Source organism: Gambusia affinis, linkage group LG11 (genome assembly GCF_019740435.1).
Source record: "Gambusia affinis linkage group LG11, SWU_Gaff_1.0, whole genome shotgun sequence".
Classification (NCBI taxonomy): domain Eukaryota; kingdom Metazoa; phylum Chordata; class Actinopteri; order Cyprinodontiformes; family Poeciliidae; genus Gambusia; species Gambusia affinis.
In genome coordinates this window covers 21486992-21502499 of record NC_057878.1, presented here as the reverse complement: position 1 = coordinate 21502499, position 15508 = coordinate 21486992, and the positions used below count along the sequence as shown (strand labels likewise).

The 15508-nt window shown below is 36.4% G+C and overlaps 1 protein-coding gene and 1 long non-coding RNA gene across 3 annotated transcripts in view; one reads left to right on the top strand and one right to left on the bottom strand.

Annotated features, from left to right (window-relative positions):
- Nucleotides 1–7894, top strand: part of asic4a (acid-sensing (proton-gated) ion channel family member 4a) — a 123622-nt gene extending 115728 nt beyond the window's left edge. The window contains exons 5-10 of the mRNA XM_044132001.1: nt 1819–1872; nt 3332–3485; nt 5681–5772; nt 5920–5999; nt 6869–6979; nt 7691–7894. Coding sequence (XP_043987936.1) covers nt 1819–1872; nt 3332–3485; nt 5681–5772; nt 5920–5999; nt 6869–6979; nt 7691–7876 — 677 coding nt within the window. The 3' untranslated portion in view covers nt 7877–7894. The remainder of the gene's footprint in view (nt 1–1818; nt 1873–3331; nt 3486–5680; nt 5773–5919; nt 6000–6868; nt 6980–7690) is intronic.
- Nucleotides 3507–15361, bottom strand: LOC122839950. 2 transcript variants are annotated; one of them, XR_006372146.1, is made up of 6 exons: nt 14263–15361; nt 13734–13965; nt 8095–9794; nt 7811–7897; nt 6845–6958; nt 3507–3573 (listed from the first exon to the last, which is right to left on the bottom strand). It is a non-coding gene; the product is annotated as an uncharacterized LOC122839950 (long non-coding RNA). The 2 variants fall into 2 exon arrangements; XR_006372145.1 differs by lacking the exons at nt 3507–3573; nt 6845–6958; nt 7811–7897 and having other exon boundaries at nt 8142–8233; nt 8446–8570; nt 9753–9794.
- Between the last annotated feature and the right edge of the window lie 147 nt (nt 15362–15508).

Below are 15508 nucleotides of genomic sequence, written 5' to 3'. Positions count from 1 at the left end.
GTAATGCAATATAAATTCCTGGTGGCAGTGGTTAGGATGATTATTGTGTTATATTATTTCTTGTCATTATTAATTATGATTAAATGTTTAACAATAACACAAATGACCCCATCAGGTTACACAAAGCAGCTGGTGACTCAGGACAATGAGGACAAATATTATTTACTGCCATGAAGTGACGACATCGTCCCTTCAATAATGTAAACTCTGTTTCTTCCTCTGAGAGTTTTTCCTCTCAGGGCTGCCTCACATTTAAAGCTTTTAAGATGAAGTGCAAAGGTTTTGTAATTATTTACTTTATTTTTAATGTGAGTATTTGTTGGAGTTTTTTCTGTTATTTAAATTTCACACAGTGTGTCAATATTAAAGGTATTTGTTTTCCAAACTTTCTCATTTTTCCAGGCGTTTTCTGTATTACAGTTTAGTAAATCATGTGACTGAAAACCAAAGCTGTAATTTTCATAATTTTCTATTTTCAAAATACTTTTTAAAACACCAAGAAATTTTATTTATGTAATTATAATCATAGCCTTTTTTACACATTTCTCCATGTTGCAACCACAAATTTTGCATTTTTGGGGAATTTTATTTTATATACGACAACACAGAGTACTGCATAAATGTGATACATTTGGAAAATAATATATGATTTTCAACTTTATTATTATAATTTTATTTTTAAAACATAAAAAGCATCAGTGCATTATGATGCTACCACCGTGTTTCACAGTAGAGATTAGTTACTGAGGCTTTAAGTGTTAGTTTTCTGCCTCACACATTTGATTTTACACCAGAAAACTTTTTGCTGGATCTTCTTTATGTCTTGTGCCAAACTGTAAGCTGGATTTCTAATTACTTTTTCCAACAAATCTAATAGTTTTCTTGTTGACAAATTCCCCTGCCTGAACTGTGGATTTCTGCAGCTCCTCCATAGTTAATGTGCTTGCATAATTAACACTTAAATGAGATTAAATTACATACAGGTGGACTCTACTCACTGATTCATTAACATATGAAGGACTCTGGTTGCACCGGATTTTGTTTTACATTTAAAAAGCATTAATTATTCTTTATAAAAGGTATTCAGATTCTATAGCCTTTATTTTTGTCAAAAACCTCAGATTTATTTTAAAAGTAACGATTCATAAACATTGGGACTCTTAAACAGTGAGGCCATAAATTGTATGTTTTATTTAGAGATTTGCAAGTTAAAAAATTTATATTTCAGTGCCTCCTTCTATTTCTATATTTGGGTGTCCACCACAAAAAGGAGCCATTAAGTTGTTCTTGTTCTTGATGTGTGGACAGCAGACAGAGAATGGCTTTCTGCCTCTTCTCTCAAATACATCTTGAAATGTAAAAATATATATATATAAAATATGAAATCAGACGAAATCTCTGTTTTTTGGAGAAAAAGATATTTGTCGAAACTTTTTAACGTTTCTCCACAAATATTAGCCCCATGAGTGTTTCACTCCCAGACAAACACACAAATACAAATTAATTGTCTTGCTGATGAATACGTGTCATTAATGACCTGGGCAGTGTGTGTTTGTCTGCAAAGAAGTGGCTTGTTGATTGGATTTTAAAGAGTGTCTAAATATGCCCCGCGGGCGGCGCCAGCACGCTCCATTTCTCCATGCAATCAAGGACGGACGTCCAAGACGGGGCCGTGAAGCGCGCCTGCCTTCACTTGGAGACGAATGATCAGCTGCAGAGGCGCGTTGTTCACAGACACGCTCCCTCATTGCAGCCGACACGGGTCACCAAGCATTTTGTTTCTGATTGATCAAATTCACATTCTGCTCTTATTTCCAGGAACTGCAGATATCTGCCCTCCCAGTAAAATCAACTGTGTTGACAAAGCCCTCGGTAAGAAACAATCTTCCTTCATTTCTTTTCCCATTACCCCAAAAACACAATCAGTAAATACGATAAGGATATTTTTTCATATTCTCTTGGACTGGATATTTTAAAATTACTTTTCCTCGTGGTGATTTGGGTACTTTAGCGCTTGATGGCGGCGCTGCTTTCACACTGAATGTTTCAAATTAAAGCTGCGCTTCATTCCCCAGCGCCCATCAGCCTCGACTCTGACCTCACCCTCCCCTTTCAGCGGATATCGTAGCCGAACCTTGGTTTCAAAGAAACTCCAGTGAAAGGGGCCATTTTATTGACTTGGCTGGACAATTATCATTTCTCAGCCAAATAAGCCAGAAATTTAATTATGTCTCCCTTCACTGAATTGAAACTCTGTTTAAAATGTGGCTGAATGAGATCTTAGATATATCTTACAAGAATGGGTCGCATTCATGTGGGTCATATTCCTGAATCAAACAGATGGATTCACCACTCCGTCAGAGGTGATGTATTAAAAAATAATTTCTGCATTTACGTAGAGGTGCTTTCTTCCTACATCGGACAGACGTAGGCCTCCATGCTCCTGCATACAAATAACCTTATTGTTAGAGTTGTAAAATCCATAAATCATCAAATTATAATTACTGCTTTCAGTGCTTCCTCTGTGCGTTTTTAGCCAGAACTGAATGCTTTCAGAATTTCAAGAGACCGGCTGGGAAAGGGAGTGCCATTGTTTTAGAGATCATAAATATGTATTTAATGTATTAATATGCCAGCCACTTACTGTATGTTTGTCTTAATTGAATAAAAGGCACTATATGCATTTTCTTCTGCAGACTTGTTCATTTAGTCAGAGAAAATGTATTCTGGCGTTATTTCTGTGAATTCAACTGCTGCAGTTCTCCGTTAGACGATAGTCTGTTGATTTGTTGTGAACCCTTAAGATGCACTGATCAGTTTTCTGCCAATGTCTGATGTCCAGTTTTTGCAAAGCGTTGTGTTGCAGATAAGCATAGAAATCGATTCCAATTTATTTATAGGATCTTTAAGATAAGACCATACAAGAAAAGCATTTAAAATGTTTTATTGTCTAACCTTCTTGCTTGAGGGGTCATTAATTATTTATACTAGAAGCAGAGGCAATTTGCATTAAATAGTCGATATACAACAGGTTTTGCTAAGGACAACCCTTAAAGCAGACTTTTCAAAATGTTTTAAGTGTCTTACACTTGCAAATAGTGTTGCATTACTACGGGTCGGTTAGAGCAAGGCAGTTGAAGACCAAAATACTTGATCAACAGTGGATGTTACAACACAACGAGACTGAAACGTCTCCATATCTTCGATGTTATGCTGTTACAAAAAGGGACTGAAAACATTACAAATCTCTTGTGTGATTATTTTCAATGTGAAATAAGTTTAATTCAAGTTAAAATCACACCTTATATCTGTTAAAACTGTGTGTTTGCAGCCCAGCTACAGAAGAACAGTGGGGATATCTGTCCATGTGAGACGCCTTGTAATCTCACCCGCTACGGTAAAGAGCTCTCCATGGTCAAAATCCCCAGCAAGGGCTCGGCTCGCTATCTCTCCAGGAAATATGACAAGTCAGAGGACTACATCAGGTACGGAGAAGGACCTTCATCCAGAAACAAGCTTGCTTATGATGTGTTGCTCAGTTAGGCAGTCATAAAGTATGCCCTCCGTCCTGTGCTAACAAACAACAATAAACAGAAAGTAGAATCAATTGGATTTTCATCCAGGCATCAATTTATGTTTGTTCCAGTAAACAGATGTTGATTATTGGAACTCTTTTTAATTCAATCTAATGGTAATAAACATTTATTGCTTTGTGTTATACGAGTAGAAGTAATTACTATGATGAAGTGGGAGTATTTGTTTCCCAGCGTTAGTCTTTCTGACACTGAAAAACATTCATCTTAACAGCAGTTTGACTGGTTTCAATAGAGCTAAGACACCTCAAACAGTGCTTCATTTACTGTTGTAAAATATAACATCTGTAGGTTTGATGAGCAAGATTTAAATTTCATAACCTAAAGTATTCATAACCCTTGGACTTTTCACAGTTTGTCATGGTACAACCAAAAAGGTCAGGATATTTTATCTGATGCAAGAACACAAAGCGAAATCCAAGTAAGCGCCCCCAACTCTACATTTACACTAGCATGTGAAAATGGCTGCAAACACATGCGCAATTATACAACCGTACATCTTTGAAAAGCAGAAGAAGAGCCTCCTGCACAACCAACAAGACTTTGGCAAGTAGCTTCTGAACTGTAAATCAACAACAAATCACTTGCCTTTCCCAGCAGCCTTTGTAAAGTGCATATAGAAACCAGCTGACCAAATGTCCTGGAGTTCCGCTTGGATTGCTAGGTGACGGGCTGGGCCTAGCTGGGGTTGCTAGGTAATGGCACAGTGGCCATAGAATGTGTCGTAGAAATTAGGAAGTTTTTGAAACTGCTCCTTTTCCAGACACCAAAGAAACATTAAGAAACATTTATCTCTGCGTGAGAAAGTCAGAAATGTCCTCCTCCAATATCTAATGCACAAGTCTTGGCTTGACAGTTACCAGGACAATGGCACACACCTCTCTTCAGTGTTTAAAGTGGAAAGTTTTGTGCTGTTTTTCTGTACTTGAACCCCGAAATATTAAGAAAGTATTTATTATTTGCCTCTTTCATTTTCCAATATGAAAATATCAAATATCAAAGCAAGGTTTGCATAAACATGGATGAGGGTGTCTGATTTGGAAGAACTTGCTTGGAACAGTCCTGACCTCAACCCGATCAAACACATTCGGGATGAATCTAAGCAGAGGCTGTAAGCCGGGCTTTCTCATCCAACATCAGTGTTTGACCTCAGATATACACTTCTGAAGGAATTGTCAAAAATGTCCACAATCACTCATAAAACTTGTGGAAAGAATTTCCTGAAAGCTGTTAAAACCTAAAAAGCTGACATCATAAAAACCCCTATGTATTAAAAATTGGATGTCACTCAAGCTTATAGGTGTATCAAAGCTGAAGAAGTTACACGTTTTGGAATATACTTCATTCGGTTCCTGGCAGTGTCATCTGAATTTGACTGCTTTTATATCAAATTTAATTTTAGATTGGACTAGACGTGATATTTTATCCAATCTGTTTGTGTGTTTGTAGTTTTAAAGTGCCTTGAGATGCTATTCATTATGAGTTAGCTATTTAAATACACATTTTGCTAATTTTATTGAGGAAAAAAACACATAAACACATACACATATTTCTTTACTTTAATCTCTCCCAATGAAATATATTAATTTTTATTGTAATAAAGTGACAAAAGGTGGAAAAGTTCAAGGAACATCAAGCAAGATGTTCTATGGAACATTTGCTAATATTTAAAGCTAATTCAGTTCAGGGGGAATCTGTAACGCCTCTCAGTCTAATCAATGGGATGTAAGAGCGGATAAACATGGCTAAACCACAGAGCTCATGAAGATTCACAACATTTAATATTATGAGACTCTATAAACTCCAGAGAGACCGGAGGATGTGAGTGACTAAGCATGCTGTAGGTGCACGTCCCGCTCATCTTTGTAAAACCCTGAAAGACCTCATTATCTCACAATCCCTGGTTAGATCTATTCAAAACACTGTAGGCCTCGTTATCCTATCCTGTGTTAACGTGACCAGAAAGATGACTTGGTGAATTTATTTTAAATGAGGTCTATTTGAAGTGAATAATAGGGAAAGAACAGATGTTTTCTGAATTGCTGTTTTCCATCTCTCTTTCTTTCTCTCCTTCTTCTTTTTTACAGAGACAATTTTTTGGTGTTAGATATTTTCTTCGAAGCACTGAACTATGAAACAATTGAGCAAAAGAAAGCATACGATGTCGCAGGATTACTAGGTAAGAAATCCTCTCTTTTAAAATTGATTTATTAACTGTCTTTTCAAAATAGTGGAGCTCAGTTTTGTAAAGACTGACAGAAAATGCAAACTCCCTTTGACTGTCACTATTACTGCTTTCCTTAAACATTGGTGATCTATGTTTCAGGTGACATTGGTGGACAAATGGGTTTATTCATCGGCGCCAGCATCCTGACAGTCTTAGAAATACTGGATTACATTTATGAGGTACAGTCTTCAAGTTGCTGGATTTGAAGCAACACCAAGAGCTTGTTACTAAATATATTGTTGACTTTAATCCAGACAAAACACTGATTCTGTGAATCTACTTGCTAGTTCCAGTGCAGAAGTTTATAGAAACTTATTATAGCATCCACGTGATGTTATTTTTTAGCTTTTAGTCATTTATTTAAGACATCAATTTGTTGGGACACTCAACTGTCTTCAACTTTCAGCTGGCTAGCTACTGGTATGAAGGAAAAGCTGAAAACTTTGGACTTAATATGGCTGAAAAGCATATGACAATATGTCTTTTATATCTGTCAAAATCAATTATTGATTACTTTTTTGTCCTTGTCTGAAATACTGTCTGTTTTATCCACAGTTTTTGTTTATTTTTAAGCAGTTGTTAGTCACAGTGGCGGAAACTTGAATTGCTGCTGCTGCAAGTTACTCTACAGGTCGTTGCTAGGTAACCAAAGAATAAATGAGTTGCTAGGTAACCATAGAGTGAGCGAGTTAGTTGGTGCTACCCACTTTGATTAGCTAGACGTGAGAGGTCTCCCAGAATGCTGAGCAGTTCTGGATCAGATTCCAAAGAACTTATTGAATATTCTATCAGACGTATTATCTGTTGATATTGATTACGCGTCTACTGGGATTATATACTGTTATTTGTTTATTTTCAAGCCAAACTTTGTAGGTAATGCCCCTGTACGGTGGTCTTAGGTTTAGAGTGAAACATGAAAAGGAAAGGGGCAAATGGTTTTGAGCACAAAACTATATGAATACAACGATTTTACAGACAATTCCTCTTCCAAATGCTGTATTTCTTTCCTGGCTTTTTCTCCCACCTGACGTTCTCTCGGTGAAACCAGCTGATCAAGCATCGGCTACAGCGTCTGCTGAGACCGCAGAAAGAAGAGAAGAAGAATACCCAGCCGACCACAACTGTTGCCACAGTGGGTCTAGAAGAAATGAAAGCAAAGGTACTGAACAAAAACTGCTCTGTAATAAATTACTCTTTCCAAGTTTTCATGCTGAGTGTACATCCTACACCCTATACCCTGACCCTGCAGCACTGCAGCCAGCTGTATTACAAAACAGCAACTGGATAAGTAATAGAGAAGGAAATAAATATTTTTCCACCACATGAGAATAAGGAGTATAATGCTCCTAATTACTTTTTAACCACTTTGCAAAACACAACCTCCCCTGGAGCTCAAATTCATTATTGCACAACTTAATTCTGAGGTTGCTTATTTTCTAAACAATAGACTTCTTATGTTGAAACTAAGTCTGAGCGAGTCGAGGTCTGCTTTGCATATTGTAACTGTGACAGATGGTGAGTAATTTGGCTAAACAGCTGTGGACTGCAGCGGTGCTTCACAGTCAGAGGCGGGCCTCCTCCTCTGGAGGAGATTCGGGGAAGGCCCGCAGGAGTCACACAGAGGTGAAGGAGTATCGCTTTAGCTGTTGCATTTCTACGTTTATAGTAGTTTATAACAGACAAATGACACTTTAAAGCAGGGGGGGCATTATTCATCTAGGCTAGGCTAATCACAGCTTTTTGTTCAGTTTTCAGCCATAATATTTGCATCCAAACACTGGAAAGATGAAAACAAAAAACTTGTGAAATATTAACTTATTTATTCAACATTTGATCCTGGTTTTGACTTTGTTTTGTCTGCCTCCAACAGGAGCCCAATGACACGACACGGAGTCACCCAGAGGGGGCGTACGCCAACACGATCCTCCCTAACCACCACGTCCCTCACCCTCATCCCCACCCTCATCCTCACCCGCACCCTCTTTCTCACCCTCTTCCTGCGCCGCACCAACATCGCCCGGGACACCACGGCGTATTTGAGGACTTCGCTTGCTAAGGCCTGCTTTTGTTTCCAGTCCTGGTGACAAAACAAGACAGGAACTATCTGTGTTGAGACAAAAACAGATTCCCTCCCTGTTCCTCTTCCTCCTCCTCCTCCTCCTCTGCATCTCCGTTTATTTCTTTGCTCTCACCAGTGAAAAGCTACGGCCAAAGTCAAAAACACTAAACTTGTGCTGCTAACAAACCACTTGTATGTACAGTTTAGGCACAAACCAGACACGGCTTCTTCTTCTTCTTCTTCTTCTTCTTCTTGTCTGTTTTTCTCGTTTTGATCTGAATGGGAACCAAACCTAACTCAGCGTCGCCTTGACTTCTCGGAGACTACAATGACCAACTCTTTGGTACATGATCACTACGAAGGGATAAGAAGAAAAATGCACTTTAAAAAGGATTTATTTATTCTGTTGGCATCTATTTTTAATTGTTAACAATATTACTACGTCTGTGTTCCTGAATCTACTCTGACTTGTATCAGATCATTACACTTGATAAATTATGTAATTATTTAACAAAGTACTATTATCTGTCTGTTCTGTATTGTATACAAGATAACAGTAAGCAAACCTTGTTGGTGTCGATCCATCTGAAGTGTGAGTGGATTTATTTAGGCTGAGAAAGGAGCTAGCAGCATCTTTCCACATGAAGCGTCCTGTCCGGTTTGTGGTGAAGGTGTTAGAATAGCAGTGTACCTGTACATAAATCACAAAGTCCTACAAGGTTTGTTTTAATGGTTGTTGTTTATATTTAGTTACTATATAACTTATGTAGTATCATTTCTACATTTTAGAGGAGTTTTTTTATATAAACATCATGATTGTAGCAAATACTGTCCACTGACTGCCGAATATTACCGCAAAGGTGACAAAACTGGATAACAAAAGTATTCGTAGCTCTTGAACTTATTCATATTTAGTCACATCAGAGCCACTGAATTCATGTATTTAATCTGGACTTTATGTGACATACCAACACAGAGTGGTACATAATTGTTCTTCTTATCAATCTGAGTGTTTTCCAGTGAAAAAAACTCCACAGCATGATGCTGCCACTGCTGTGTGTGGCCATGCTGCCATCCTGCATTTAGGCCAAACGTTGTGTTTCTCTTTCCATTTTCAGAAGATTGATTGAGGTTTTCTGCAATGGAAAAACTTGAGATATTGCTTTAAACATTGTTATGAATGTATCCCTGTCCTGTCTGCTGTGTTCATTAATATTGCCTAATAAACCTCTAGGACACGTGTCAAACTCAAGGCCTGTGGGCCAAATCTGGCCCACCATAGCTTTTTATCTGGTCCTCTGAGTTCTACACTAGATACAAAGTGTTTTAAAATTTTGTTATCAATCAAATTAATGCAGTTTTTATTCGTTTACTGCCAAGGGCCACATGAATAGCGTTGGCGGGCCAGAAAAGGCCCACAGACCTCAAGTTTGATCTATAAAACCTAGTTGGTTCACAGCATCAGTTTGCATGTTTTAACTTAATGACTTGTATCCAATTAAAGGGGCTGAATACAAACAGGTTTTAATCTGTGTGAAGTTTTGAAATCCGGCGTCTTTTGAACTCCTTTTCAAAGTTGGGCTTTTCTTTGTGTTGATGATGCAGTTAAAATCCCAGTGAAATCATTACTGTGTGGCTTTAGTGTGGCAGTAACTTCAAGGGCTGCGAATAGTTTTGTTGTATATTTTCCCTTTTGTTATATTTCCACCCAAATCTTTGGAATGGGATCAGAAGCTCTTTATGTTTTTAGCTGTAAAACGGCTGTACTTGAGTTATTCCTCTGATTTCTCCTTTTATTCCCTCCATCCAACCCTTCATTCTGGTTAATAACACAACTTTCAGCTGACCTAAGCAATAAGAGACAGAATCTTACCTCTTTTGCCAAGTCATCTCCTTCAGATGTGGGCCGCAGCGACTGCAAGAAGCACAGCAGCTTATACAGTGTGTGTGGGTGGGTGGGTGTGTGTGTGTGTGTGTGTGTGTTTGCATGCATACTTTAACATTTTGCACACATGACTGAGCACATTAAGGTGACACAGCTCCGCTAAGCTGATCCAGTGAAATTAGTGGATTAGAATCAGAGAAGTTAGCGGGAAAACTAGACAGGCATTATTTTGGTTTGTAGGTTTTTATCTACGAAATCCAGGCAAAAACTTCTGCAACATAAACACGGCTGCAGACCAGGGAGCAGTCTTTTTGGGTTAGGCGTGAAAATACGTGACAAGGACACAGTAAATTTTAAGAGCACAAGTTAGAGGAGCGGAAATGGAAATTAATAATGAAAACTTTTACTCTGATTCCCTCATGTTCATATTTTCCACTATCGTTCAAGGCCAGTCTAGTCACTAACGGCTTTTTCCGCTGCAGGAAAATCCCTAAATTTACACGGCAACAGCTTTTAAAGTTTTGTCTGAGGTTCCTTCTTTTATTTTTAACACATTCAGGGACATGCACCTTGAATTTAGTAACAATTTGTCTCATTAAAACAACAAATATTAACGTATTTTACTGGGATTTTATATGACAGACCAGCACAGTGTTGTGTATTGTAAAGTAGGAGCAAAATGATGCATTGTTTTCACAATTTATCACAAATAAATTCAGGAATACAGCTGCAAATATGTTGAAGTACGTCTCAAATACAATTCAAATTCAAAATTACTTTTTGATCCCAAAGTGGAAACTCTATGCTGCTGTAACTTCAGATTATTCAGAGTCTCTGTAGTTGGTGATGGCTGTAGGCAGGAAGCCTCTCCTGTAGCAGTCTGTATTACAGTGAATCTAAAATGCCTCTGACTAAAGACGCTCTGTTTTTCAGTGATAATCTCAGAATAAAGTCTGAGTAACGTCTCAAAAATGAAATCTTTGCCTATTTTTTTTCCCTCCGGCTCAATCAGATTGAATTTTAAGTTTCATATCTTAAAATTCGCTTTAGATTTAAGCTCAGTCTATTTTCCCATCAGCCCTCACTAGCTTCCCTGTACCTGCTGTTAAAAAGAACCCCCAGAGCATGATGCTGCCACAGTCTAATGTCTGTAAACGGCATAACGAGAAGCATTGTTGTGACGGCAGAGTGTGGGAAAGAGCAGGAGCTTCTTAAAGAGACAGACGCCCAATTTCAAGGCATCAAACTACAAAGTGAAATTTAATTTAAAGGGGCAGATTTTTAGCTTTACATCAGGTTAGAAATGTCATTCCCTGTCCAAAAACATACCTTGTGTTTTGCTTTGAATCAGTCATGCATGTTTGAGAAATCTTTTAATCTCCATGGCAACCACTGGTTGGACTTAGTCCCGCCTTCGAGGCGCAGCTCCTCCTTAAAGCTACGTTCCAAGTCTTCAAGCTTCCACCTCACAGAGCAGCTCCTTCAGACGAGCTTGCAGCAATTTGCAAACACTGTAATAGCTCATTATCTGAGCCACTTCTCAGTGAAACACTTTTAAAAACGTTGTTACAGGGTTAACAGAGGAGCGATGATGACTTCCTGGAGGTGGAGTTTCAGAAAGAGCAAGTGTTTCTTAAAGAGAGAGAGACCCAATTTCAAGGTGTTAAATTAAAAAGTCAAATTTCTTTTAACTCGTTTGATATTTACAGAATTTTTATAATAATTGAAGGCTACATAGTAACCTGATTATGCTATAAAATGGCAGTAGGTGCCAGTAAGACTTTAAGATTTTATTTTAAATTTTAACCGTGTTTCAGGTTTCTCCACAACTTTATGGCTGCTGCGATTCTTGGTCTTCATAAAACTGTTCATTAATATTCACTGAAAATAGGAGTAAAACAAAAACAAAAATGTACACAGGTGAACTCTATTTACTGACTAAGTAACTTTTGAGAGCAACTGGTTGAATTGGATTTTATTTAGAATGATAAGAGTTAACAGTAGTAAATATAAACTGTTTAAATTTAAATAATTTACTTTCATTTTGCAGTGACATGCTGTCACATAAAATCCCGGTAAGTACATGCTTGTGGCTTAAATGTGACAAAACAGGAAAACAAAGGAATACAAAGGGTTTTATTGCTTGCTCTTTTTTGTAAATCCCAGCAAACATTTACAGTTTGTTGGGGGTTTTTGTAGTTTGTTTATATTGCAAGAATCTCATTCTGCACAGGGCACATTTTTTTTTCCAGTTTTCCTAAAAGAGGGCAGATCAGGAACACTCCATGTTTTCTTTTGCTTGATTCCTGCAGTGGACACAACTGCACAAAGGTTACCTTTAACTTAGTGATGAAAAAACAAGCTAATACATTATTTAGTGTTCTGCTCTAATCACTGCGCCTTTGAATAAATGAGTAAATAAATGACTGTGCAGTTCCTTCTGTCTGTTGCACAGTTAGCTCATCGTTGATTAATAATTCAGGAAATAATTGTTCTCAATTTATGGCTGTGCTTTGTTTTTATTAAAATGGCCATCTATCACCACATTGGGCCAAATGCAGTAGCTGCTAATCCACTACTGCAAAACACGAGACTAAATGTTATTAACATTATTTTATCTAGATATAGAGTTTTAAGATTTGTGAAATTGTTGCATAAATGGTGATGAAAATATTTTCACTGTGTGATTTTAAAGGGCAAATATATTTAAAAAAAAGAAAATCTAAAAATATGAAAGGCGTGTAACATATATAAACAAGAATGGAGTTTAAAAAAATATAGAGGTTCAATCCTGCCATATTTAAGATTAAATACAGAAATAAATAAACGACTCATTAAAAATAATTGCCAAAAAGTCCTGCAGAAATTAATAATTCTTAAATAAATCTCTTTTTTCATTATTATCTTGTTATATTTTATGGTACACTTATTTGTCAATTTTTTTAAATAAAATAAGATTTTAAAAAAAGTAAATTTTTTAAATCTTATTTTATTTTTTGGTATTGTAATTATTTTAATTAGTCATTTATTTTTCATTCATTGTTAATTATGGCAGAATTAGTCCTCCATACTTTAAAAAAAAGTTGTACAATGAATACAAGAAAAAAGCATGCCTATCCTCACCAGAAATGACACAAACTTTAGAGATTTGACAGAATTTCAAGTTCCACAAAATTGTCTTCATTTCTTCACTTTAAAACGTTTTTTATATATATATATAAAGTAAAGTATATATATGTATATATATATATATACATATATATATATATATGTGTATATATATATATATACATATATATATATATATGTGTATATATATATATATATATATATATATATATATATATATATATATATATATATATATATATATACTTTAATCTGTACACAGGTTCAGACCAAAGCAATAATACTGGTCAGAACCAGAGCACAAATTTTATTCATCAAAATTGTGTCAGAATTGTTACGTTTTAAACTGCAGCCTCTGTTACATTGACTGGGATCATAAGAGAAAGCTTTTAAACTCCTCACAAGGTGCCGGTTTGCTAGACGCTCTCCCTCATTGAATAAATTGGCATATAAATATTCTTACTTGTGAGCATCAGCTTTTTTTATCACCTCTTTGGCATTAAGCCCTGATGTCTGAATTAAGCGCTCCAAATATTATGTCAACAATTTTTGGCATTTTTTGGGTCTATTCTTAGAAATATTGTGAGTTACAAGCCTGAGCATAAGTGAAAAAAAAAAAAAAAAGATTAAAAATGATGATTGGCGTCAACAAATGATACTTTTGTTAATCTATTTGATATATTCAGTCACTGCTGAATATATTTCAACGCGGTTCGCAATGAGATCCCAGCCTCCGACTGTTGATTTCCCTCCCCATTTCAAGTAATCATGCTCCATACATGGATGTTTAATATTCATAATCATGTGTCACTTTGACATTTTCAAAAGGTTCCCAATCACCGTCTCTGATGGCATCCTGTACAGGCCATGCATAGCAATCTTCTCCACTGTCATCAATAATTGTAGCCATCCTCTGAGAAGTCACACAGGAGCTGGTGTGCTGAGCTGAATACAGACCTGGAGGATTACCTACATGCACTTTTTTTGGAGTTCATGTGTAACCCATCTTTGTTCGTCTCAGGTCCAGGAGATGGACTTCACAACAGACACATTCAGGTTCGCTGTATTTATTCTAACAAAAGAGGAAATAAAGTTGTTGATTAACATGAGTCCAGAAACTTCTGCCCCTATACATAAAATATAATAAATAATCCTACACAAACTACAAAACATTAGTACACTGTGAGCAGTTAGCATTAGCTAGCAGTAGTTGTAAAATTAAACATAGCTAAAATGCACAATATTAATAATATCAGTTAAAAACATTTACAAAACATAGCAAAGTTACTCATAAAACACTGCATATTATCGCATTTGTGTAAAATATATAATTAAATATAATACTTGTAAAGAAAACACAGATACATACCACAGTTATTGACGGCAACAGAAAAAACGGAGGAGCTGTCAGTTACCGGTTGCTATGGTAACCACCAACTGCCAAGAGCAGCAGTACAGAACTTAATACGTCAATAAATATCAGGAAAAACAACTTCTTGACTAAATAAAATCGATTAAAAGAATAAATAAATTCTGACAAACTTCACATTTATAGTGTTAAGATAAAACTCTGTTACACATGCTAAAAAGAATAATTTTTAAAAAAAAACAAATCCCCAGTGATTTTGTTTCTGGAATTTATTTCAAGTTAAAGTTATAAACAGAGACTTGTATGAAAAGTAGTAAAGCGGTGTCAAACTCACTTTCAATAAGTTTAAAATAGTAAAAATGTCCTACTCATACAAAATACTAACCATAAAAAAATTTACTTTTTCTCACAACACGCTCTGTTAGTATAGAAATAAAAAAAATATATGCATATACATTCTAGTTTATCTTCAAACCAAAACTCCGTCAGAATCATTTATTTTGCTCAAAACACAGCAAATTTGTCACTAATCGTTAAGTGATCCAACAACATGGAAGGATTTTTTAAAACAAGGCTACACATGGGGAAATGTCTTGCGTCTCTGAATGTGTTCCTGTTGTTTGTGATGTTTCTCAGGTTAAGGCCTCCATTATGTTTTTCTTGGTCTGCTTTGCTTGGGTTGGCTCCAACTGAATGGTGAATTACTGACACTTTTTGTGTTAGAGGTGAGTTTTTTCCCTCTTTATTTTTTTCATCATGGAAAATATAAGGAGTAGAAAGTGCAGATAGGAAGTAAAAAATACTCAATGTAAAGTACAGATACCTGAAAAAAAAAGTACTTTTTGACTCTATAACTCTGTGTGTATGACAAAAATACACCTTTGCCGCTTCCCAACATGCTGCTCTCATTTCTGGGATTCCTAAAACTCTTTATCAGAGATCCTGTCCTTCATTTTTTGGATCTGTTCTCCATGGCATCTCGCTTGTATTTGCTTAGTACATTATGAGTAAAACCCACATATTCCAACAGGCCACAATTTGAAATATCTGGGTTTTTTCTTTTTCTTTTTTTTTGTCAACCAAATATTTCTTAGCTGAAGCCTGAAGGGAAAAAAGCGTGTAAGATGGCGGTGATGCAAGCTTCTGTCTGGATTTCAGTGGAAGAAATTTCATCTCGTTTCCAACAGAAATGGAAACGGACCATCCCAGAGAGGGAGCAAAGAGAGCATACATGTTGTATAGAAGT